The following is a 27,439-nucleotide window of genomic DNA, read 5'->3' as shown; positions in this document are numbered from 1 at the left end:
TCATGGGTGGACGCTTAATTTATTTATCATGTAGGTGTACATTTGATTTAACCTTAATTTATCCAGGTTGGCCTCATTTTAAAATACATTTAAAATAGATGTAATACATTTTTCACAATGGATGTGGAGACTTGATAAACAGCATAGCACTGTGTCTTTGAATTTCAATCCATAACAGAAAGCTTTATTCAAGACCTTGCTCATGGCTGCAATGAAATCACTGTGGACTGGAACTACCACAGATAAAGCTTTATACAGGGTCCATTCTTACAGGCCTGTACGGAGAAACAGTCCTATTATGATGAAAGTACAAAGGCCTGCAGCAGAGAAAGAACTGGGTTGTATACACCGAGGCCAGGTTTAGATCTCACAGATGGAAAGGTTGCGTCAATGTCTCTTATCAGTTGATCAATGATTTTGTAAGAACATTTCACCTCAGCAGAACAATCAGTTAGAATTTCCTGACTGTTTCCCCACAAACTATTTGAGTAACACAGACACAGACAGTAGATGTGGGATGTTCGGAAAGCATAACACGCACACATGCACACACAACGTCACTTTATGAGGAGTGTAAACAGAGGTGGTATTCAGTATGAACAGTAATTGTCACTACCAGCCTTTGATGAAAGTTTATCTGAAGATGTTCTGGACTGAACCGTGTGTCCCTTCACACAGAAGTCTGCCAGCTTCTGTTTGACCATCAATAAGGTTTACAGGCTGACACACATGTTCAGTACGAGTCTGTGTTATCATTGGAAACTTATAATGAAAGACGTATGATTCACTCCAGCCGACGCTTGGCATTGTGCATGGTGATCTCAGGCTTGTGTGCGGCTGCTCGGCCATGGAAACTCATTTCATGAAGCTCCCAACAAACAGTTGTGCTGATGTTGCTTCCAGAGGCAGTTTGGAACTCGGTAGTGAGTGTTGCAACCGAGGACAGACGATCTACTGCCAATGTTTGTCCATTGAGATTGCATGGCTGTGTGCGCGATTTATACACCTGTCGGCAACGGGTGTGGCTGAACTAGCCGAATCCACTCATTTAAAGGGGTGTCCACATACTTTTGTATATATAGTGTATGTTTCTGCTTATAATTTCCGACATTTTGATAGGGCTATTTGTTAGTCAACTTGTCTATAGTTGGATGCATGCATGCAGCTTCTCTTCTGTCATTATATGTTGCCATAGAAGACTAAATAAACCCTTGCTCACCAGAATAATGTCATAAAGCGATAGAATGAATGCTTTAATCTAGTTGACATAGGGAAAGTTTTCTCTGTCATCTGTGCTTCTTTCGCAGAGCAAAGACGTTTAGGGACCGGGGAGAAAATGCAATAACTTGAAATAAACGGGAAAGATTTTCTGTGCCAAATTTCCATGACATAGACTGACCAGGTGAAAGCTTTGATCCCTTATTGACGTCACTTGTTAAATCTACTTCAATCAGTGTAGATGAAGGGGAGGAGGCATGTTAAAGAATGATTTTTAAGCCTTGAGACAATTGAGACATGGATTGTGTGTGTGTGCCATTCAGAGGGTGAATGGGCAAAACAAAAGATTGAAATGATTGAGCCATCGTCTAGTCTAGCACTTGCACCACAACCCATATGGTTACATTAACCTACATTATGCCTACAGAACTGATAGTATGTGATTATATAGTATCATGTGTCTGTGTCTCATAGAAAATGTAAGTATAATGTAGTAAAATTTGATGATATCTTGTAACCAGTTTTAAGGTATCAAACCGCTCTTCTTTCTCCTAGTTATGTCAAAAACAGGGTGGATATTCAGGAAGTTCTCATGTGTTTTTAGACCTGTCAATCACTCATTAAAAACTCACAGCAAGACAACCCACTGGGCAAAAACTGACTGAATCAATGTTGTTTCCATGTAATTTCAACAAAATATTTCTATGTGATAACACTGAATCAACGTGGAAAACTGATGTGCAAAAAGTCATCAAAGTAAGGGAATTTTGTATTTTTTTCACCAAACCTTAAAGCTAAGTCCAATGACATGGTGACAACTCAACCAAATGTAAATCAAAACTAGACATTGAAATTATGTCTGTGCCCAGTGGGAATGGTGTATGAATCATTAGACTCAAGCAGTGTGTGTGTGTGCGTGCTGACAGCAATCAGAGCCTGCTCTCGCTCTCGTTTGTGTGTTTCAGCATGTTATTGTAAAATCGAACCAGCCTCCAGTCATAATGACCTCTGTAGCTGGTACCATGGCAACAAGGTCACTTTCTGACCAATCAGACCTTTTCAGGAAGTTATTGATTGGCCAGACATATACAGTAACAGTGATTGGCCAGACATATACAGTAACAGTGATTGGCCAGAACCTAACAGTAACCCACATGGAGTTATTTTAGGCCCCACCTACAGGCCTAGAGATTAGTTTAGAACCAGGCTTACTTCTGTATAGGCTTCAGTCTTCTGCTTGTTCAGTTGGCTATATTGGTGAAGTACTAGCTACAGTATATTGGTTAAGGCCTGTTAGTTTGCAGATAATTCAAATTGTATGAGTACATTATCTTTCTAGCAGATTTTGTTCAAGTAGGGCAAGCGATTTGTGAAGTAGGGCAAGGGTCAACACCTGTGTGTGTGTTTTTGTGTGTGTGTGTGTGTGATAATGCTGCTGGGGTCTACAGCGGTCCAAACAGAACACCACATGAAACAAAATGGCAGTACTGCCTACACACACATGACCCTGTCCCTGGTCTGCATAAAGCCTGGCTTTGTTTGTGTGTGTGCATTTGTGCGTGTGTGTGTGTGTGTGTTAGTGCAGTAGAGTGTGTAGGAGGGTGAAGGCTGGGCCCGTGTCCATGTAGCACTAGTGTGTAGGGGAAACAGTAGTTTGTGCAGACATTTCTCTGGACTCACTGTCTCACACTGGAGATAAGCTCGTAGGCAGTTGGATGTTGGAGGTCTCTCTTTCACTGTCTTTATCTTTTTCTTTCTCTCTATCCCTCTCCATCTCTCTTTCTCTGTCTCCCTCTCTCCTGCTCTCCTTCTCTCTCATTACATCATGGAAAGCCTTTCTGGTGAACCATGGTATGTAATTAATCTGTCTGTGATGGTATCAGGTCCCCTTGCTAGTCTCCCTGTGTCTTGTCCTCAGGGTCTATAATGTCCTTGGGATCTGAAGGAGAGACCACCAGAAACCCCTATAGTCCCCTGAGATATCCCTAACCTTTACTGAGAGAGAGCCCACCTCTACTTTCAGACAGCACTGGATTAGTGATGCATCAATACCCCTCTTCCTCGTGTCTTCCTGTCTTCCACCTCTTCCCTCCCTCCCTCTTGTTGTGTTATCATGGTACTGCACTTTGTGACAACTGCTTTTGTAAAAAGGGCTTTATAAAATACATTTGATTGATTGACCGTGGTTCAGCCTTCACAGCACAAGGCAATGTTTCTTAAACTTACAGAAGGCAGAACATTTGATCCAAAACAAAATATTTATTTATATTTATTTACCCTTTATTTAACTAGGCAAGTCGGTTAAGAACAAATTCTTATTTCTTATAAGTGTTGATATTAGTTGGCAGGGGTCTTTACTTCAACATTATTGTGTTTTGATGTATTTCCAATGCCTTTTAAGACTTTTTCTGGTTGATGCTTTTACATGGAAATGACCTCTGTGGTGCACATTGTTATAAACGTATCGTTCCATTTGTCATTATTGCATCATTTTAGGCAATTTTTCACGATATAGATTTTTGTCCGTATCACCCAGCTCTAATTCAGACCTTTGTTAATGTGGACAGTCAGTGTGTTATCATGTTCTATTCAGATCATGGTTCATTCTCTCCCTCTCTGTCGATGTGCTATTATGCGATGTTCAGACTATAGTTTTTATAGACTTCACAGCATGGGTTGTTCAGACTCTTCTCTCTGTCAATGTGTTATCATCACTCTGATTAGCCACCCACTGTTCCAGAACCAGATCAGTCATACTGTTGAAGGAAATAAAGGAAAATAGCTACATCATGTGAAAAAAAAAATATATATATATATCTTGAAAATAAATGTGAGAAGTGTTATTTATGTCTAACCCTGTATCTCCTCTTTCTACCCATTCTCCTCTCCAGGGCAGTGCAGCCTGGGAGTAGCGATTCACCCGTCATGCCTGTTGCCGTGGCAGCAGCAGCGAGACAGGAAGTGTGTGTGTGAGCCTGACCAGTCCGGTGGGCTGCGCGGGGATGAACATGCCATTGCACCAGATCTCTGTCATCCCCCGTGATGTCACTTCCTCCCGGGTCAGCGGCAGCGGAAAGTCCAAGGACAAACAGGTAGGGTCAAAGATCATGATCTTCTGGTGGGGTGTTTTGGAGGGGGACACCGTTTGGTATGACATGCTTTTTGGCAGTATGACACACTTTCTTAAACAGACTAATGGCAAGATCCATTGTGGCCCACACCTTGTCATGTTTTAATACCGGTTCGGTGTAGCTGTGATTCCAGGAACCCCACAAAGACAGATTGGTGTGTATGCTTGTGCATGTGTGTGAGTAGAGAACAGCTCCACTAAATTATGTCTGACTGAGGCCCCATCACAGTTCATCACAGTAAAGTCTCCACTGCTAAGCTGAAGTGGTTTAATAAGGAGAAACTTTCAGTTTGTGGATGTTTTTGTGCTACAATGCTGAGTCGGAAGGTCACAGGAGGGTGTGTGTGTGTGGCTTGCCTTTTTGTGGAAGGTGCTACGCAGCGCACAGACACCCTCGCACACACAACTTTGTAGAGATACATTGAGTTTCCTTGTAGGCCTTTTTGGCGGGAAAACTGTGAAGCCAGCTGTATAGCCTATTGCCTGTTTCTGTTTATGGGTCTTTTATTAAAGAATGTGAAACAATGTTGTGTCTGTTTGCTCCTTTTCATTATATCAGGTATAGCTGTTCTTTATATGACCTAAAATAAATGTGTTCATATGGGCAGAATATTATCTAAAGGCTATATCATACCGAATTTTAATGAAAATAAAACATTTAATGCAGAAAAAATGGATCTGGTAAAAGCCCGACATTTGGAGTTTTCAATTAAAAAATACTCTGTCACATGACTATAGGAATGGAAACATTGTGATTTTGGAGACAAAAAGTAACAATAGCCTATGATTAAAGGGTTAGGCTATAATGGGCTCTCACCATCATTATCATTATCACATCATTCCAATTCAATCAAGTCACAATTATCAGCTTTGGTATTGACATCAGTGAGCAGGCTTTCCGAGTCAGGAGAAAGACACATGGGTAGGCCTACCAACTGAAAACGAAAATTATTATGAAATTTGGACCACAGAAATCCAATGTTTATATAAAATATCTGCCTTTTCCCCTACATTTAACAGTCTAATAAGTCAATTTAATATAGGAAAACGTTACAAAATCCATTGGGCCTGTGTAGTTTCATTGAGTCTCATTATGATATGGAAAACGTGGCCTATTTCAAAACAACAGAATACCATATTTTGTGTTGACTGTATAGGCCATTATACAAAATATCTATCCGAGGTTCAACTTTAAGGCAAACGCATCTTTTAAAGCTATTTTGATACTCAGCTCATGTCTTTATAATATGAACGAAAATGTAGTTTATTTTGTTTTGAAATCAATATTTGTCCATCTCTCCAATTTGTTCATATTTTCAATCAAAAAATATGCATGAGAGATTCACAAGACTATAACATTGGAATGTTGTAAAGTGCCGCCCAACCCTGGCTTGACGACACTCCGGTGAAGCCATTGAATAAAATGAATTACAAGGAAATAAAGCTTTTTTGCTTTTGAACCTGTTTTAAAAATGCTATAAGGCAAAATGTTTACCCTGGTATAGTTTGGACTATCCTTTTCGTAACATATGAGACATCAAAACATTCTAGAAAAACCCTGTGTGCTATCACAACAGCTGTTCACTTTACTGTCATTCCGGAAATTTTTTTCTGAATCAGCTGATGATTTGTTGAAACAGGGTTCAAGTTCTATGTCTAATTTCACAGACAAATGCTTATTATATTGATAGGTAAACAACACTGCCATTTAATACAAGGATCGAAAAGTGTTTTATTTCAGCACGATTTTGGACAAGTAAAATGTTATTAGAATGTATTAAAATGTTACATTCCCATGATGCCCAAAAGACGGTTCTAGTTTTAGGTCATACTTATATGTAAAATAATACACACAAACTAAAGAAGACTATTTTATTAACTTAAGATTCTCACCAAGACAGACAGGCAGACAGTCCAGGCAGACAAACAGTACAGTAGGCTATACAGTGCACAAAAACAGTATAGGCTATTTCAAGAGATTTAACTGAATGAATGCAAATGTACGCTGCTAATGAACAATAACTATGTCCAATCCATTACCTTTGAAACTGTCCTCTTTGAACTGCCGGATCTGAATAAATGGGTTGGATGGATGGCTTCAATAGTCCAGCAATCGAATTGCAAATAGTTAATATGCTAATAATCAAAATATTCTGCTTAAAAAGATCTTGCACTGCTACCCTCAGCATTCATAATTCTTAGAGGAGGTCAGAACAAGCAATGGATCCCGAATTTATCCTCTCTGTGCGTGGAAAAAATACCCTGGCGAATGAAGGCTACACCTACAGATGGGAACAACAGACCGCAAATAAGTCCTTCTGGAAGTGCACCGAATATGATGCTTTCAAATGCTGTGGCCGCATAACCCTCACTGATGGGGTTATTTCAAGTTATATGGAGAACACAACCATATCCCAGACAATGCTCTGAAAGGTGTTGAATGGCCTGAAGGAGAGTCGGCATTCCAATTCATCCCAAAGGTGTTCGATGGGGTTGAGGTCAGGGCTCTGTGCAGGCCAGTCAAGTTCTTCCACACCGATCTCAACAAACCATTTCTGTATGGACCTCGCTTTGTGCACGGGGGCATTATCATGCTGAAACAGGAAAGGGCCTTCCCCAAACTGTTGCCACAAAGTTGGAAGCACAGAATCGTCTAGAATGTCATTTTATGCTGTAGCATTAAGATTTCCCTTCACTGGAACTAAGGGGCCTAGCCCGAACCATGAAAAACAGCCCTAGACCATTTTTCCTCCTCCACCAAACGTTACAGTTGGCACTATGCATTCGGGCAGGTAGTGTTCTCCTGGCATCTGCCAAACTCAGATTTGTCCGTCGGACAGCCAGATGGTGAAGAGTGATTAATCTCTCCAGGGAACGCGTTTCTACTGCTCCAGAGGGCAATGACGGCGAGCTTTACACCACTCCAGCCGATGCTTGGCATTGCGCATAGTGATCTTCGGCTTGCGTGCGACTGCTCGGCCATGGAAACCCATTTCATGAAGCTCCCGACGAACAGTTCTTGTGCTGACGTTGCTTCCAGTGGCAGTTTGGAACTCCGTAGTGAGTGTTGCAACCGAGGACAGATGGTTTTACGCGCTTCAGCACTCGCCGGTCCCGTTCTGTGAGCTTGTGTGGCCTACCATTTCGCGGCTGAGCCGTTATTGCTCCAAGACGTTTCCACTTCACAATAGCTGCACTTACATTTGTCTATGGAGATTGCATGGCTGTGTGCTCGAATTTATACACCTGTCAGCAAAGGGTGTGGCTGAAATAGCCGAAATCACTAATTTGAAGGGGTGTCCACATACCTTTGTAGTATACATATAGTGTTCTGCCCATATGAACAACACGTAAAATATTACACTGTGTGCATGTGTGAGTGTGTATAGAGGCTCCACTTTTAAGCTGAAGTGGTTTAATACGGAGAAGCTTTCAGTTTGTAGTCGTTTTCATGCTACTATGCTGAGCCATAAGGTCACACGGGAGGATGAGTGTGTGTGTGTGTCTCTCTCTTTAACAATTTTTTTACACGCAAGGTGTTTGTTTGTTATTGTGCTCCCATGTGTTTGTGCGTGTGCGTGTGTGTGTGTGTGTGTGTGTGTATGTGTGTGAAGGGCTCGCAGTAGTGGTCAGCTGTAGATCTGCTAAACAAAGCGTGGTGCTAAGTCAACATGTCTCTCTGTCTGTCTGCCTGGTGTCTGTCCTCTTACCAACAAAATACTCTAACACGGTCTATTGTTAATCAGGGTCTGAGTACCTCAGCATGTCAACACAGGTGTTCACAAGAGCCCACTCGACCTGTACATATGGTGGACTGGATTTAGCCTGATTTAGTTGCACTCACGCACGCACATGCAGACACACGTTCAGCTTGAAGACTCCATAATAGTTTGTGAATTAGATGGCTGCAGTCATTCAGTAAGTTACGTACTATATCCATGCTTTGTCTGCATCCTTGACCGAGGCTATACTCTAATTGGCCTACTTCTCTCTGCGTGTCTGTTCTGGGTCTCTCTGTGTAAGTGGATAAAGAGATTCTCTCTAAACCGGGTCTGTGGCCTTTTGGAAGTAGAACCTGATCTCTCTCTCTTTCTCTAACTCTCTCTCTGTTGTTCTGGTCTGTGCTAACATCCCTTCCCTCTCTCCCTGCGGCTAAGATCCATTTATTCCTCTCAGGGATGGAGGAATAAACGGAGGTGATTCCTCTCCTCCCTCTGGATCCATCGGAGGAGTGGAGGAGAGGGGGATGGAGCAGACGAGAGGAGAGAAATAGCTATTGTTTACCCTGCATTGTGATTAGCATGTGTTTGTGTGTGTGTGTGGTTGCGCCTGCCGTTTAGTCACAGAGTGCAGCCCATCTGTCTGTAACAGACACACCTCATCTTTTAGTGCCTCCAAAAAAATCAGAGGGGAGAGAGAGGGAGCATTTGCCTCTATTTAGAACTCTCTGTTAGTCAGCTGCTTCCTCAGAAAGCAACTCTCAACGCTCTTCAAATGCTCAATAAATAATGTCTCTCTCTTTCATTTCTTTTTAAGATGCACACACACACAGACAGTCTCTCACATATCTGAGTAAATCCACTGTTAACTCTCTTATCCATTCCATATTAAATTGTGTTTGGGAAAAATATGCATCAGAAATAAATTTAAGCAACACATTGTGAGACACAAAGTTATACAGTTAGGTTGCGTCCCAAATGCCACCCTATTCCCTTTATAGTAGCACTATTTTGGACCAGGGCCCATAGGGCTCTGGTCAAAAGTAGTACACTATATTAAGAACACTGTGCCATTTGGGACACAGACAACAAGTTCTACAGATCAAATCACATTTTATTTGTCACATGCTTCATAAACAACAGGTGTAGACTAACAGTGAAATGCTTACTTACGGGCCCTTCCCAACAATGCAGAGAGAGAGCGTGATCACACAGTCGTCCGGAACAGCTGGTGCTCTCATGCATGGTTCAGTGTTGCTTGCCTCGAAGCGAGCATTGAAGGCATTTAGCGCGTCTGGTAGGCAGCTCTCGGCTGGGTTTTCCTTTGTAATCAGTGATAGTTTGCAAGACCTGCCACATCCGACTAGGGTCAGAGCCGGCGTAGTAGGATTCAATCTTAGTCCTTTACTGACGCTTTGCCTCTTTGATGGCTTGTCGGAGGTTGTAGCGGGATTTCGGATTAGTGTCCCACTCCTTGAACGCGGCCGCTGTAGCATTTAGCTCAGTGCAGATGTTGCCTGTAATCCATGGCTTCTGGTTGGGATATGTACGCACAGTCACTGTGGGGATGATGCCGTCAATGCACTTATTAATGAAGCCGGTGACTGAAGTGGTAAACTACTACTCAGAAAGTTTCCTTGAGTGACTCCGCTTTACCATAACAGTGTGAGACTCTGAGACTGCTCTGTGTCTGCTATGGACGATAAGGAGAGAGCTGATGTGACTGGAATAATCACGATACATGTTTAGAGACATGGATGCTTTGTTATTTAAGACTTTGCACTTTGTGTATAACGGTGTATTATTCTCTTGTGGTTGCTTGTATACTTGGTACACTTCCTCCTTCTAGCATCTGTTTGTTAATGTGTTAGGTAGTGATAAGTAGTTAAGTAGTTATTAAGATTACACCCCCATGCACACAAAGCAGGCTGAGCTGTTTATAAATTGCACCCATACACACGCACACTCCGAAACGCACGAATGCACGCACACACATTCAAACCTATAACACTCACACTCTCTGGGCCAATTGCAAACATTATTGGGCCACCATATTACCACAAGGTAATCTCTCGTTAAACCATCAATACGCGCTAAAATCACCTGCACAGCTGATGTCAATTGCAACCATTAGTGGCCACCGCAGTACCTCTCTTTAAAGCTGATGTCAGTGTTAACTTTTAGTCCTGCTTGCTGTCAAAATCTACTGTGGCAATTTACCCTAAACGTTTTATGAATGGAAAACTCATGTTGGTGTAGCCTACACTTAATATATTTTTTGTTTTCAATTAATGTAATCCATTAGTTAGAACTTGTCTTAAAAAGTATGGTAATTTCTTATCAAGATTCTGGGGGAAAAGATCCCTGCACTGTCCATATTTGAAATGTGTAACTAAATCAAGCCAATCAAATTTTTATCAAATTAAAATGTAGTCTAATAAAGTATTTTCAAATGGCACATATTAAGCCATTTAAGATTAAACATCTAAATGAATATACTGTATAGGCATAATTGTACTATATTCTTATACTGTAATAAGAATGTTACATTCATCAGCCTTATGTTTTCCGATAGATCGTTATTTAATTGGGGAAAGGAAAGTTGCAGCTGTCTGGTATCAAGTGCTAACAAAGTGCTCTGTATGAAGTTCAGCTTCTTCATTGCAATTGGCCATCGGTGTCTTACGGAAAAAACACATTGATTTCACATGTGAAAACATGTGAAGTGTTCCAAAAACACACATTTTCCTGAGATCTTATGTAAAGTTAATGTGATAACGTGACGACATGTAAAGCAACGTGCTGGCAACAGTCCTCTCCTCTGCCTTGAGGTATTTGGATTAGATTGTCAGGGGTGACACCATAGCATGACCTTAACAACAAACAAATACAGTTATCTCTCAAAATATACACAAAATTAACTCTGCATAATTCCATAGGTGTATTAAAAACATTCCTACAAACCCTGAGGGGGTGAACAGATGTGCCAAAATGTTTTGCGATGATGTTCCTTCTGCCCAACTCTGTCCTCTCCAGATTGCCCTAGCCAGGGGCCTGGTAATGAAATGTAATGCAAATGACCCACAAAGCCTTGGAGCAGAGGAAGGGGATGAGCAAAAAAGTTATCAGGAAAACAATGTTTACATCATAGAGATAGAAAAAGGACTCATCTTTGTATCTGTGCCATTATGGCGTCTGTGATGCCATGGGCAGCGCCATAACAGCGTTAAAGTAGTGAATTGAGAGGCGGCCGGTAACCGGAGTGTTGCCGGTTCGAACCCCCGAGCTGCCTGTGGGAAAATCGGCAAGGAGTGATCTGGCAGCCGGAGGGTTACCGGCTTCAGTATCCCTGTATACTACCTACTGCCGTTGTTTCCATGAGCAAGGCACTTTACCCCTAAGTGCTCCAGCGTGATGCTCTGTTGCAGGCCATGTGCTGCTCCCAGCCTGTGATGTGTGTGTTGTGTGTCAGGTTCGGTACCGTGAAAGCAAAAAATAAAGAATATCCATATTTTTTAAAGTCTAAAGCTAATATTGTTGATTAGTGCTGGAGTCCTGAACCAAATCTTGTTTGTCATTTATTTATTGTGGCCACAAGATGGCAGAGATATAGCTTAAAGCCATGATCATTGGCTGATCGCTCCCAACCTATAGGAATCCCCACCCAGTGGACTACTTTAAAATGTTGAGAAACCCTCAATGGTAATGTCCATGCTAAAACGGCTAATATCCATCTAGAGCCCTCTTTCTACCACTATAGTTTACATGCCTTTTGACCACCAGGAAGCAAGAGTAAACACTTGACTTAAAACCAACAGGTGTGATATACAGTAGCTTTGTGGTTTGGGTGGTCTTGGGGTTAGTGTCTCATTTTAACATTCTTTCATAAAGAGCTGCACATGTTAAACTTAATGAAAAAACATGTTTTCCCATCTCAAGAGGTTAAATAGAATTTTTGCTATAGTAAGTGCCTATTAAGTGTCAAATAGAGTAACAGGGTTGGGTTGACTGTAACAGGTTTGACGATTTTATCTTAAATCAGCCATAAATACCCTTGTGACAGAGGGAATGGAAGCTTATTGTGTGATCAGGGAGGGGCAATTGAATGCAAGCGTAAAAAAAAATATATGTTAAAATGTCTAGCCTGTATATCTATGGGTAACAGGGTTGACATGTTATGCTCGACCCACTCAGTTTTCCACCACAAAACACAAGACAATTGCCAAAAAGAGTAGAACCAACTCACATGCTTAAACACTATTATTTGACTATTAGATGTTCAATGTTTCTTTTGAAAAAAATATTTATAAAGCAATAGTTTCACCATATTAAAACCAGAGTTCAGTTCACGTAACAGGGTTGACCTTAAAATTAGGGCCGTTAAAAAAACAAAACAAGAAATTAATCACATGAAATAACTAATAATCTTCAGAAATGACAAAATAACTAGGGCTTTACAATGATGTTGAAATTTTAAATGTTGGGGTTAAGTGGGTTAAAATCTTCCATGAAGTCACAGAGGGTGCACAGAGGGACATGTCAAAATGGGGAATTCAAGTCTTTATTCCTATAAAAAAAACTGATTTATTGAATATAAAAGGCGCTTAAAATTCAATATTGGTGCACAATTTCGACTTAAAATTTCAAAGGGACACAAAATGCACTTATTTTATGGAACGGCCCCTATAGTGTCTCAAATTAGCCAGCTGGCTAAAACTGGCACTTTTACTGAAATGTTGATTTACTGTGTGCACTGTCCCTGCAAAAATAAACCTAATAAAGTAAAGTGTGGCCCTTGGTCGTAGTGCACTATCTAGTGAAGCTCATCAAATCAAAGTTTATTGGTCACATACACAGTTTAGTAGATGTCCGTGTAGGCCCCGTGTAGCTCAGTTGGTAGAGCATGGCGCTTGCAACGCCAGGGTTGTGGGTTCGTTTCCCATGGGGGGCCAGTATGAAAAAATGTATGCACTCACTAACTGTAAGTCGCTCTGGATAAGAGCGTCTGCTAAATGACTAAAATGTACATAGCGTAGCGGGTGCAGCGAAATGCTTGTGTTACTAGCTCCTAACAGTGCAGCAAAAATGTCAAACAAATACACAAACTAAAAACAAGGAATCACGAATGTCAGAACGAATCCAATTAACAACCCAAATAAACTGTATCCGTAATCGAAATGCAATCTATGGGTATATACACCAAAAATATATACTAAGAATGATATGTACAGCTGTAGATATATTACAGTGAGCTATGTCAAGAATCTAGTTTTTAAATAAACAGTGTAACAAAATGCAATGTACAGTAGTAGATATATTAGAATGAGCTACAGTATGTGAAGAATACAGTATATGAATACACAGTGTGGAAAACAGTATTAAAGAAACATTCCGGTGTTTAATGTCAGAGGGGTTGGCTGTGTGTGTGTGTGGTATGGGAGTATGCGTAAGTGTATATATGAGTACAGGAGTACGTGTGTGTGTGTGTGAGCTTGTGTGTGATGTGTGAGTGAGTCTATCTTTGTCTCACACTACAGGAGATGGTGCGATGGCTGTTTTCAGTCTTTCGGTCCTGGCTTTGATGCACCTGTACTGTCTGTCTGCTAGATGGTAGCAGAGTGAACAGACCGTGACTCAGGTGGCTGAGGTCCTTGAGGATCTTCTTGGCCTCCCTTTGACACCGAGTGCTGTAAATGTCCTGGAAGGCAGGCAGCGGGCCCCCAGTGATGCGCTGGGCTGACCGCACCACCCCCTGGAGGGCCATTTGGTTGTGGGCTGTGCAGTTGCCGTACCAGGCGGTGATGCAGCCCGACAGAATGCTCTCAATGGTGCATCTGTAGAAGTTTGTGAGGGTCTTAGGGGATCATTATAGTTCTGAGGACTTCTATCACACAGGCCCGTGCATACACGCGCACACACACACACACACACACACACACACACACACACACACACACACACACACACACACACACACACACACACACCTCATAGAGAAGCCAAGCAGGTGTCCTTGCATGTGTAAAAAGCAGAAGCTGGCAGGAGATAACACACCCACATGGACTAAGACTACTAAATCACTCTTTTACTGGGGAGATTTCCATATGTCTAGGAATCTGATGTGTCAGCGCTCTCTCCTACTCTATAAATGCCAAACAACCCAACCACACTTTGGTTACAGTGCCTTCAGAAATTATTCATACCCCTTGTTGTTACAGCCTGAATTCAAAATGGATTAAAATGATTTTATTTCTACACACAATACCGCATAATGACAAAGTGAAAACATGTTTTTATTAGTTTTTGCAAATTTATTGAAAATGACATATAGAACTCTCTCATTTACAAGTATTCACACCCCTGAGTCAATACATGTTAGAATCACCTTTAGCAGTGATTTATAGCTGTGAGTCTTTCTGGGTAAGAGCACATTTATGCTTGATCCAAAACTGAGGTCAGAGGCGCTGTATGGATGTTGTGACGCAATTGCGGAGCCTCCGGAGGCACGCAGAGGCCAAATTGAGACTCCATACCGCATCGCTGTGCGCCTCTCAAATTTTGTAACAATGTGGAGGGCTCCGTATAGCTCCGCATTGACATGATTGGTTGACGGTAGGTGAGGGCGGGAGGTCCTGTATAAACACAAACTCACTTCCTTCATAACAACTCTGCGCTGCTCGGCGAAGCGCAAGAAGCATGAATGCCATGACTTCTGCAGAGGCCATATCACCGTAAATGCTGCACGGCCAATGCAGACAACGGATTGACCATACAGCACCTTTAAGTCTCCAATGCACACCTGGATTGTACAATATTTGCACATTACTCTTTTCAAAATTCTTCAAGCTCTGTCAAGTTGGTTGTTGATCATCGCTAGACAGCCATTTTCAAGTCTTGCCATACATTTTCAAGCCGACTTTAAGTCAAAACTGTAACTCGGCCACTCAGGAACATTCACTGTCAACTCCAGTGTAGATTTGGTTATTGTCCTTTTAGGTTATTGTCCTGCTGAAAGGTGGATTTGTCTCCCAGTGTCTGTTGGAGAGCAGACAGAACCAGGTTTTCCTCTAGGATTTTGCCTGTGCTTAGCTCTATTCTGTTTATTTGCATCCTAAAGAATTCCTTAGTCCTTGCCAATGACAAGCATACCCATAACATGATGCAGCCACTTGAAACCATTCTTGAAAATATGAAGAGTGAAACTATGTTGTGTTGGATTTGCCCCAAACATAACGCTTTCTATTCAGGATATAAAGTTAATTTTTTGAAGTTTTACTTTAGTGCCTAATTGCAAACAGGTTTTGCATGTTTTGGAATATTTTTATTCTGTACAGCCTTCTTTCTTTTCACTCTGTCATTTAGGTTAGTATTGTGGAGTAACTACAATGTTTTTGATCCATCCCATCCTCAGCTTTCTCTTATCACAGCCATTAAACTCTGTAACTGTTCTGAAGTCACCATTGGCCTCATGGTGAAATTCCTGAGTGCTTTCCTCCCTCTCAGGCAACTGAGTTAGGAAATATGCCTGTATATTTGTAGTGACTGGGTGTATTGATACACCATCCAAAGGGTAATTAATAACTTCACCATGCTCAAATGGATACTCAAGGTCTGCTTTTTTATTTTTACGTATCTACCAATAGGTGCCCTTCTTTGCGAGGCATTAGAAAACCTTACATACAATTGTATGTGTGGGGTAGTCATTCAAAAATCATGTTAAACACTATTTTTGCGCACATGCAACTTATTAAGCACATTTTTACTCCTGAACTTATTTAGGCTTGCCATAAAAAGGGGTTGAATACTTACTGACTCAAGACATTTCAGCTTTTCATTTTTAATGAATTTGTAAAAATGTATAGCAACTTAATTCTATTTTGACATTATGGGGTATTGTGTGTAGGCCAGTGACACCAAATCTCAATTGAATCCATTTAATTTCAGTCTGTAACACAACAAAATGTGGAAAAAGTCAAGGGGTGTGAATACTTTCTGAAGGCACTGTAGGTTTGTTAGTGGTTCTCACATTTTTTGGGAAATAAAGATTAAGAGGTGGATTGATGAAGTGAAGACCTTGGCAGCTGGTGGTGTTACTCAGTTGGCGTGTGTGTGCTGCTGTGCCACTCGAGATTTGAGAACTCCAAAACATAATTATACTGAACAAAAACATAAATACAACATGCTAAAATATCAAAGAGTTTATAGAGTTACAGTTCATATAAGGAAATCAGTCAAATGAAATAAATTCATTAGGCCCTAATCTATGGATTTCACATGACTGGGAATACAGATATGCATCTGTTGGTCACAGATAGCTTAAAAATAAGGTAGGGGCGTGGATCAGAAAACCAGTCAGTATCTGGTGTGACCACCATTTGCCTCATGCAGCATGACACATCTCCTTCGCATAGAGTTGATCAGGCTGTTGATTGTGGCCTGTGGAATGTTGTCATGCTGAAACATGAGGTGATGGAGGTGGGTAAAAGGCACGCCAATGGGTTTCAGGATCTCGTCACGGTATCTCTGTGCATTCAAATTGCCATCGATAAAATGCAATTGTGTTTGTTGTCCGTAGCTTATGCCTGCCCATTCCATAACCCCACCACCATCGGACTCTGTTCACAACGTTGACATCAGCAAACCGCTCGCCCACATTACGCCATTCAAGTGGTCTGCGGTTGTGAGGCCGGTTGGACTTACTGCCAAAATCTCTAAAACGACGTTGGAGGTGGCTTATGGTAGAGAAACTAACATTACATTCTCTGGCAACAGCTTTGGTGGAAATTCCTGCAGTCAGCATTGCACGCTCCCTCAACTTGAGACATCTTTGGCATTGTGTTGTGTGACAAGCCTGCACATTTTAGTGGCCTTTTATTGTCCCCAGCACAAGGTGCAGCTGTGTAATGATCATGCTCTTTAATCAGCTTCTTGATATGCCACACCTGTCAGGTGGATGGATTATCTTGGCAAAGGAGAAATGCTCACTTACAGGGATGTAAACAAATTTGTGCACAAAAAAAGTGAAGAGTTTATTTCCAAAATGCTATATCCACAATTTATATTTATTTGTGTAATTTATCATCAGAAATTATAATGGGTACCTTCATGTGTAACATATTTATGTTCTCAGATGGTTCATTCATAGATTTGAGATGTTTGCAAAACGCTATATAACCATTGTTTAGCTGGAATGGAATGTTTGTATCCTGTATATTTGACTGTGATATGTGGTTCTCACCTAGCTACAGTGTGGGAAAAAAGTATTTGATCCCCTGCTGATTTTGTACGTTTGCACACTGACAAAGAAATGATCAGTCTATATTTTTTATGGTAGGTTTATTTGAACAGTGAGAGACAGAATAACAACAAAAAAATCCAGAAAAACGCATGTCAATAATGTTATAAATTGATTTGCATTTTAATGAGGGAAATAAGTATTTGACCCCTCTCAATCAGAAAGATTTCTGGCTCCCAGGTGTCTTTTATACAGGTAACGAGCTGAGATTAGGAGCACACTCTTAAAGGGAGTGCTCCTAATCTCAGCTTGTTACCTGTATAAAAGACACCTGTCCACAGAAGCAATCAATCAATCAGATTCCAAACTCTCCACCATGGCCAAGACCAAAGAGCTCTCCAAGGATGTCAGGGACAAGATTGTAGACCTACACAAGGCTGGAATGGGCTACGAGACCATCGCCAAGCAGCTTGGTGAGAAGGTGACAACAGTTGGTGCGATTATTCGCAAATGGAAGAAACACAAAAGAACTGTCAATCTCCCTCGGCCTGGGGCTCCATGCAAGATCTCACCTCGTGGAGTTGCATTGATCATGAGAACGGTGAGGAATCAGCCCAGAACTACACGGGAGGATCTTGTCAATGATCTCAAGGCAGCTGGGACCATAGTCACCAAGAAAACAATTGGTAACACCCTACGCCGTGAAGGACTGAAATCCTGCAGCGCCCGCAAGGTCCCCCTGCTCAAGAAGGCACATTTACAGGCCCGTCTGAAGTTTGCCAATGAACATCTGAATGATTCAGAGGAGAACTGGGTGAAAGTGTTGTGGTCAGATGAGACCAAAATCGAGCTCTTTGGCATCAACTCAACTCGCCGTGTTTGGAGGAGGAGGAATGCTGCCTATGACCCCAAGAACACCATCCCCACTGTCAAACATGGAGGTGGAAACATTATGCTTTGGGGGTGTTTTTCTGCTAAGGGGACAGGACAACTTCACCGCATCAAAGGGACGATGGACGGGGCCATGTACCGTCAAATCTTGGGTGAGAACCTCCTTCCCTCAGCCAGGGCATTGAAAATGGGTCGTGGATGGGTATTCCAGCATGACAATGACCCATAACAAACGGCCAAGGCAACAAAGGAGTGGCTCAAGAAGAAGCACATTAAGGTCCTGGAGTGGCCTAGCCAGTCTCCAGACCTTAATCCCATAGAAGATCTGTGGAGGGAGCTGAAGGTTCGAGTTGCCAAACGTCAGCCTCGAAACCTTAATGACTTGGAGAAGATCTGCAAAGAGGATTGGGACAAAATCCCTCCTGAGATGTGTGCAAACCTGGTGGCCAACTACAAGAAACGCCTGACCTCTGTGATTGCCAACAAGGGTTTTGCCACCAAGTACTAAGTCATGTTTTGCAGAGGGGTCAAATACTTATTTCCCTCATTAAAATGCAAATCAATTTATAACATTTTTGACATGCGTTTTTCTTGATTTTTGTTGTTGTTATTCTGCCTCTCACTGTTCAAATAAACCTAACATAAAAATTATAGACTGATCATGTCTTTGTCAGTGGGCAAACGTACAAAATCAGCAGGGGATCAAATACTTAATTCCCTCACTGTATCTTAAGAAGTATGCACTTTCTGTCGCTCTGGATAAGAGCATCTGATAAATGACTAAAATGTTAAATGTAAATGTTTAATATACAGATCTCATACTATATATAATTATTTTTGCTATAAAAACATTCTATTGATGTCACACGTATCATTTTCTACATTTCTTTATTAAACATTTTATTTGTTACATTTGACTGTGGAAAACCTAGCAGTACTACTTATTTCTCTGACTCTGTAATTGAAAAACCCCATGCCATGATTAGATAGTGAAAAAACACCAATCTCTTTCATAATTTCTTTAAACAATAAAAGCTAATTACCAACATTTCAGAAAATTTATATATAGCGTTTTGGAATGAAACTCTTCAAGTGGCCTTTTACCTTTCAACAATGTCTCTCTTTCCCCCCTCTTTTTTTTTTTGGTGAAAGAGAAATTAGCTGAGAGAGGCTCGAAGAGGTGATGATACTCTCTAATTATAACCCCGAAACATTACTTTCACTGATAGATACACACACACACACACACACACACACACACACACACACACACACACACACACACACACACACACACAACAACACACACAGTCATTCCGCTACCCAAGAATACACCCTTTACTGGCTCAAACAGCCGACCAATCAGCCAACCCTTAATAAACTTTTTGAAATAATTGTGTTTGACCAGATACAATGCTATTTCACAGTAATTGATAATAAGAAGCTTGTGGGAGCTGTTTTGTTAGTCTTCGGTGCAGCTTTTGACATCGCTCAAAATCTGCTGCTGGAAAAACGTATATGTTATGGCTTTACATCCCTTGCTATATCGTGTATTGAGAGTTACCTGTCTAACAGAACATAGAGGGTGTTCTTTAATGGAAGCCTCTCCAACATAATCCAGGTTGAGTCGGGCATTCCCCAGGGCAGTTGTCTAGGCCCCTTACTTTTTTTCAATCTTTACTAATGACCTGCCACTGGCACTGAGTAAAAGCCTGTGTGTCTATGTATGCTGATGACTCAACATCATAAATGTAATTTACCACAGCAAGTGAAATCACTGCAACACTTAACAAAGAGCTATAGTCAGTTTTAGAATGGGTGGCAAGTAATAAGATAGTACCAAATATTTCACAAACTAAAAAGCATTGTATTTGGGACAAACAATTCACTAAACCCCTTAACCTCAACTAAATCTTGTTATGAATAATGTGGAAATGTAGCAAGTTGTGGAGACTAAACTGCTTGGTGTAACCCTGGATTGTAAACCGTCATGGTCAAAACATATTGATGCAATGGTAGCTAAGATGGGGTGAGGTCTGTCCGTAAAAAAGTGCTGCTCTGCTTTCTTGACATCGCTATCAACAATACAAGTCCTACAGGCCCTAGTTTTGTCGCACCTGGACTACTGCCCAGTCATATAGTCAAGTGCCACAAAGAGGGACATTACAGTTGGCCCAGAACAGAGCAGCACGTCTGGCCCTTAAATGTACACGGCGGGCTAACATCAATGACATGCATGTCAGTCTCTCCTGGGTCAAAGTAGAGGAGAGATTGACTGCATCACTACTTGTCTTTGTGAGAGGTATTGACATGTTGAAGGCACCGAGCTGTCTATTCAAACAACTAGCAAACAGCTCAGACACCCATGCATACCCCACAAGACATGCCAGAAGGGGTCTCTTCACAGTCCCCAAGTCCAGAACAGACTCCGGGAAACGCACAGTACTACACAGAGCCATGACTACATGGAACTCTATTCCACATCAAGTAACTCATACAAGCAGTAAAATCAGATAAAAAACCCCAGATACAACTACTCCTTATGGAACAACGCAGACTGTGAAGACACACATACACGCATACGCACACACACGCTAACACACACACTCTACACACACATACATTATAATATTGTTGTATGGTGGTATTATACATATTGTTGATATGTAGTGGTATAATAATGTTATATGATGTACTGTTTTATATGTAATGTAAGTGCCTTAAAGTGTTTGGACCCCGGGAAGAGTAGCTGCTGCCTTGGCAACAGCTAATGGGGATCCCTAATAAATACAAATACACACACAAAGCATTTCACTGTACTTGTGCATGTGACAAATAAAACTTGAAACATACACACACGCACATACCACAATGTTTAAAATCCACACCATTTGTCCCTCTGTGGAGGGAGGGACAGATCTGACTTAGCCCGTTCCAAAGCAGAGGCTTAAAAGCACATCATGCAGTAAGTAGATCAGTCAGAGCTCTGTACTACATTATCTCTCATGCAGTAAGTAGATCAGTCAGAGCTCTGTACTACATTATCTCTAGTGAGGAGGTGGTAGTGCTGGCAGCTCTCTCTCTCTCTCTCATGCGTTTTGAGAAGTAGGCGAGGAAAAATGATTCAAGGAATTGTGGAAAGATATATATTTTTGTATGTTTATTGGATAGAGAGAGATGGAGATGAAAGATAGGAGTGTCATAAAATACACTACATGGCCAAAGGTATGTGGACACCCCGTCAAATTAGTGGATTAGGCTATTTCAGCCACACTTATTGATGACAGGTGTATAAAATTGAGCTCAGAGCCATGCAATCTCCATAGACAAACATTGGCAGTAGAATAGCCTTACTGAAGAGCTCAGTGACTTTCACCGTGGCACGTCATAGGATGCCACCTTTCCAACAAGTCAGTTGGTCAAATGTCTGCCCTGCTAGAGCTGCCCCGGTCAACTGTAAGTGCTGTTATTGTGAAGTGAAAAAGTCTAGGACAACCACGGCTCAGCTGCGAAGTGGTAGGCCATACAAGCTCACAGAACGGGACCGGCGAGTGCTGAAGCGCATAACGGGTAAAAATCGTCTGTCCTCAGTTGCAACACTCACTACCAAGTTCCAAACTGCCTCTGGAAGCAACGTCAGCACAATAACTGTTTGTCGGGAGCTTCATGAAATGGGTTTCCATGGCCGAGCAGCCGCACTCAAGCCTAAGATCACCATGCGCAATGCCAAGCTCGCTGCCGTTGGAGCAGTGGAAACGCGTTCTCTGGAGTGATGAATCACGCTTCACCATCTGGCAGGTTTGGCGAATGCCAGGAGAATGCTACCTGCCCGAATGCAATGTACCAACTGTAAAGTTTGGTGGAGGAGGAATAATGGTTTGGGGCTGTTTTTGTGGCAACAGTTTGTGGAAGGCCCTTTCCTGTTTCAGCATGACAATGCCCCCGTGCACAAAGCGGGGTCCATTCAGAAATGGTTTGTGGAGATCGGTGTGGAAGAACTTGACTGGCCTGCACAGAGCCCTGACCTCAACCCCATCGAACACCTTTGCGAGCCAGGCCTAATCGCCCAACATCAGTGCCCGACCTCACTAATGCTCGTGGCTGAATGGTAGCAATGTTCCAACATCTAGTGGAAAGCCTTCCAAGAAGAGTGGTGGCTGTTATAATAATAATAATAATAATAATATGCCATTTAGCAGACGCTTTTATCCAAAGCGACTTACAGTCGTGCGTGCATACATTTTTTGTGTATGGGTGGTCCCGGGGATCGAACCCACTACCTTGGCGTTACAAGCGCCGTGCTCTACCAGCTGAGCTACAGAGGACCAACTCCATATTAATGCCCATGATTTTGGAATGAGATGTTCGACGAGCAGGTATCCACATACTTTGGCAATGTAGTGTAGCAGAGGGCCAGATTCGAACCCATGCTGCAGTGGTAAATGTTCAACGGAGGCAGCGGCCTAGTCAGCTAGACCACCGTAAGCCATGGCCTGTCTGTCTTTTGTCTGTCTCAGGGTTCTGCTTAATCCTTTGTGACAAATACCATGTTGATGTGTGTTTTAGAACTCACACACCCCGGGTAATTCACTCAGAAGTCTCAAATAGGGAAGAAAGCTCCCCCCTCTCTCTCTTCCCAATTTCTATTTTTCTCCCTTCCTCTCTCTCTTTCTTTCTCTCCATTTCTGTTTCTCTTTTTTAATTGACCTTAATTTGACCTGTTATCCCTCTTATAGTATATCAGTTCTCTGTTTCACAAACACTCTCCTCCCTTTCTCACCCCGTGGATGCCCTTCCCTCAACCTCCCTCTTCCTCAAGGTCTTCGACTCCTTTTCCTCCTCTTCTCAATCTGTCTGTCCGGTGAAAGATGAATTTCCCTAATCCCTCCCTATGGATTCATGCAGTGACGTGAGGTGAGGTCGGTGGCTGGGTAAGCACTGGCTATTATCAAAGCCAGATTTACTCACAAATAAACTTAATGAAGCCCAAGTTTACCATACAACCGATAGCTCCAACAACCAGAGTGACTAACTGAAATTGACAAACAATTCTCACCAAATGTAAATACCAATGTAGCCAAGATACACAAGCGAAAGCCTCTGATGGCGGCATATTTCATATAATCTGACAAAAAATAACTGCTCAGCTCAGCCATAGACCAAAGTAGCATCCACAGTTACAACTGATAGATGGCACTAAAAGACCAAATCTATGGACACATTTCAGCCGAATAATTCACAATGGATTTACAATTCTTCTAAAGCGTGGTGCGCGCAAAAATATTATTATATGAAATATTATTACACACACACACACATACAGTTGAAGTCGGAAATGTACTTACACCTTAGCCAAATACATTTCAACTCAGTTTTTCACAATTCCTGACATTTAATCCTAGTAAACATTCATTGTCTTAGGTCAGTTAGGATCACCACTTTATTTTAAGAATGTGAAATGTCAGAATAATAGTAGAGAATTATTTATTTCAGCTTTTATTTCTAACATCACATTCCCAGTGGGTCAGAAGTTTACATACACTCAATTAGTATTTGGTAGCATTGCCTTTAAATTGTTTAACTTGGGTCAAACGTTTTGGGTAGCCTTCCACAAGCTTCCCACAATAAGTTGGGTGAATTTTGGCCCATTCCTCCTGACAGAGCTGTTGTAACTGAGTCAGGTTTGTAGGCCTCCTTGCTCACACATGCTTTTTCAGTTCTGCCCACAAATGTTCTATAGGATTGAAGTCAGCTTTGTGATGGCCACTCCAATATCTTCACTTTGTTGTCCTTAAGCCATTTTGCCACAATTATGGAAGTATGCTTGGGGTCATTGTCCATTTGGAAGACCCATTTGTGACCAAGCTTTAACTTCCTGACTGATGTCTTGAGATGTTGCTTCAATATATCCACAATTTTCCTTCCTCATGATGCCATCTATTTTGTGAAGTGCACCAGTCCCTCCTGCAGCAAAGCACCCCCACAGCATGATGCTGCCACCCCCGTGCTTCACGGTTGGGATGGTGTTCTTCGGCTTGCAAGCGTCCCCCTTTTTCCTCCAAACATAACGATGGTCATTATGGCCAAACAGTTCTATTTTTGTTTCATCAGACCAGAGTACATTTCTCCAAAACGTACGATCTTTGTCCCCATGTGCAGTTGCAAACCGTAGTCTGGGTTTTTTGTGGCGGTTTTGGAGCAGTGGCTTCTTCCTTGCTGAGCGGCCTTTCAGGTTATGTCGATATAGGACTCGTTTTACTGTGGATATAGATACTTTTGTACCTGTTTCCTCCAGAATCCTCACAAGGTCCTTTGCTGTTGTTCTGGGATTGATTTGCACTTTTCGCACAAAAGTACGTTCATCTCTAGGAGACAGAACGCGTCTCCTTCCTGAGCGGTATGACGGCTGCGTGGTCCCATGGTGTTTATACTTGCATACTATTGTTTGTACAGATGAACGTGGTACCTTCAGCCATTTGGAAATTGCTCCCAAGGATGAACTAGACTTGTGGAGGTCTACACATTTTTTTCTGAGGTCTTGGCTGATTTCTTTACATTTTCCCATGATGTCAAGCAAAGAGCCACTGAGTTTGAAGGTAGGCCTTGAAATACATCCACAGGTACACCTCCAATTGACTCAAATGATGTCAGAAGCTTCTAAAGCCATGACATCATTTTCTGGAATTTTCCAAGCTGTTTAAAGGCACAGTCAACTTAGTGTATGTAAACTTCTGACCCACTGGAATTGTGATACAGTGAATTATAAGTGAAATAATCTGTCTGTAAACAATTGTTGGAAAAATTACTTGTGTCATGCACAAAGTAGATGTCCTAACTGACTTACCAAAACTATAGTTTGTTAACAAGAAATGTGTGGAGTGGTTGAAAAACGAGTTTTAATGACTCTAACCTAAGTGTATGTAAACTTCCGACTTCAACTGTATATGTATGTATATATACGTACACACACACACACACACAGTACCAGTCAAAAGTTTGGACACACCTACTCATTCAAGGGTTTTTCTTTATTTTTATTATTTTCCTCATTGTAGAATAATAGTGAAGACATCAAAACTACGAAATAACACATATGGAATCATGTAGTAACCAACAAAGTGTTAAACAAATCAAAATATATTTTATATTTGAGATTCTTCAAATAGCCACCCTTTGCCTTGATGACAGCTTTGCACACTCTTGGCATTCTCTCAACCAGCTTCACCTGGAATGCTTTTCCAACAGTCTTGAAGGAGTTCCCACATATGCTGAGCACTTGTTGGTTGCTTTTCCTTCACTCTGCGGTCCGACTCATCCCAAACGATCTCAATTTGGTTGAGGTCGGGGGATTGTGGAGGTCATCTGATGCAGTACTCCGTCACTCTCCTTCTTGGTAAAATAGCCCTTACACAGCCTGGAAGTGTGTTGGGTCATTGTCCTGTTGAAAAACAAATGATAGTCCCACTAAGCTCAAACCAGATGGGATGGCGTATCACTGCAGAATGCTGTGGTAGTCATGCTGATTAAGTGTGCTTTGAATTCTAAATAAATCACAGACAGTGGCACCAGCAAAGCACTCCCACCCCAAAACACCTGCGGAGATCATCCGTTCACCCACACCACGTCTCGCAAAGCCACGGCGGTTGGAACCTAAAATCTCCAATTTGGACTCCAGACCAAAATACACATTTCCACCGGTCTAATGTCCATTGCTCGTGTTTCTTGGCCCAAGCAAGTCTCTTCTTCTTATTGGTGTCCTTTAGAAGTGGTTTCTTTGCAGTAATACGACCACGAAGGCCTGATTCACACGGTCCCCTCTGAACAGTTGATGTTGAGATGTGTCTGTGACTTGAACTCTGTGAAGCATTTATTTGGGCTGCAATTTCTGAGGCTGGTAACTCTAATGAACTAATCCTCTGCAGCAGAGGTAAATCTGGGTCTTCCATTCCTGTGGCAGTCCTCATGAGAGCCAGTTTCATCATAGCGCTTGATGGTTTTTGCGACTGCACTTGAAGATACTTTCAAAGTTCTTGAAATGTTCCGTATTGACTGACCTTCATGTCTTACCTTTTTTTTAAAATTAATGATGGACTGTCGTTTCTCTTTGCTTATTTGAGCTGTCCTTGACATAATATGGACTTGGTCTTTTCTGTATACCCCCCTAACTTGTCACAACACAACTGATTGTCTCAAACGCATTAAGCCAAGAGTGTGCAAAGCTGTCATCAAGGCAAAGGGTGGCTATTTGAAGAATCTTAAGTATTAAATATATTTTGATTCGTTTAACACTTTTTTGGTTACTACATGATTCCATATGTGTTATTCCATATTGTGTATGTCTTCACTATTATTCTACAATGTAGAAAATAGTAAAAATAAAGAAAAACCCTGGAATGAGTAAGTGTGTCCAAACTTTTGACTGGTACTGTATATACAGTGGGGAGAACAAGTATTTGATACACTGCCGATTTTGCAGGTTTTCCTACTTACAAAGCATGTAGAGGTCTGTAATTTTTATCATTGGTACACTTCAACTGTGAAATCCAGAAAATCACATTGTATGATTTTTAAGTAATTAATTTACATTTTATTGCATGACATAAGTATTTGATCACCTACCAACCAGTAAGAATTCCGGCTCTCACAGACCTGTTAGTTTTTCTTTAAGAAGCCCTCCTGTTCTCCACTCATTACCTGTATTAACTGCACCTGTTTGAACTCGTTACCTGTATAAAAGACACCTGTCCACACACACAATCAAACAGACTCCAACCTCTCCACAATGGCCAAGACCAGAGAGCTGTGTAAGGACATCAGGGATAAAATTGTAGACCTGCACAAGGCTGGAATGGGCTACAGGACAATAGGCAAGCAGCTTGGTGAGAAGGCAACAACTGTTGGCGCAATTATTAGAAAATGGAAGAAGTTCAAGATGACGATCAATGGTGCTCCATGCAAGATCTCACCTCGTGGGGCATCAATGATCATGAGGAAGGTGAGGGATCAGCCCAGAACTACACGGCAGGACCTGGTCAATGACCTGAAGAGAGCTGGGACCACAGTCTCAAAGAAAACCATTAGTAACACATTACGCCGTCATGGATTAAAATCCTGCAGCGCACGCAAGGTCCCCCTGCTCAAGCCAGCGCATGTCCAGGCCCGTCTGAAGTTTGCCAATGACCATCTGGATGATCCAGAGGAGGAATGGGAGAAGGTCATGTGGTCTGATGAGACAAAAATAGAGCT

General features: G+C 41.8%; 1 protein-coding gene across 3 annotated transcripts in view; it reads left to right on the top strand.

Annotated features, from left to right (window-relative positions):
* The window catches only part of LOC121574593 (E3 ubiquitin-protein ligase MARCHF8), a 139,174-nt gene that overhangs the window by 13,647 nt on the left and 98,088 nt on the right, over positions 1 to 27,439 (top strand). For all 3 annotated transcript variants that reach the window (XM_041887168.1, XM_041887159.1, XM_041887156.1), the window contains exon 2: positions 4,110 to 4,310. In XM_041887168.1, coding sequence (XP_041743102.1) covers positions 4,221 to 4,310 — 90 coding nt within the window. In that variant the 5' untranslated portion in view covers positions 4,110 to 4,220. The remainder of the gene's footprint in view (positions 1 to 4,109; positions 4,311 to 27,439) is intronic.

This window comes from Coregonus clupeaformis, unplaced genomic scaffold, assembly GCF_020615455.1.
Source record: "Coregonus clupeaformis isolate EN_2021a unplaced genomic scaffold, ASM2061545v1 scaf0176, whole genome shotgun sequence".
Taxonomy (NCBI): Eukaryota; Metazoa; Chordata; class Actinopteri; order Salmoniformes; family Salmonidae; genus Coregonus; species Coregonus clupeaformis.
This window is presented reverse-complemented; position numbering and strand designations above follow the sequence as displayed.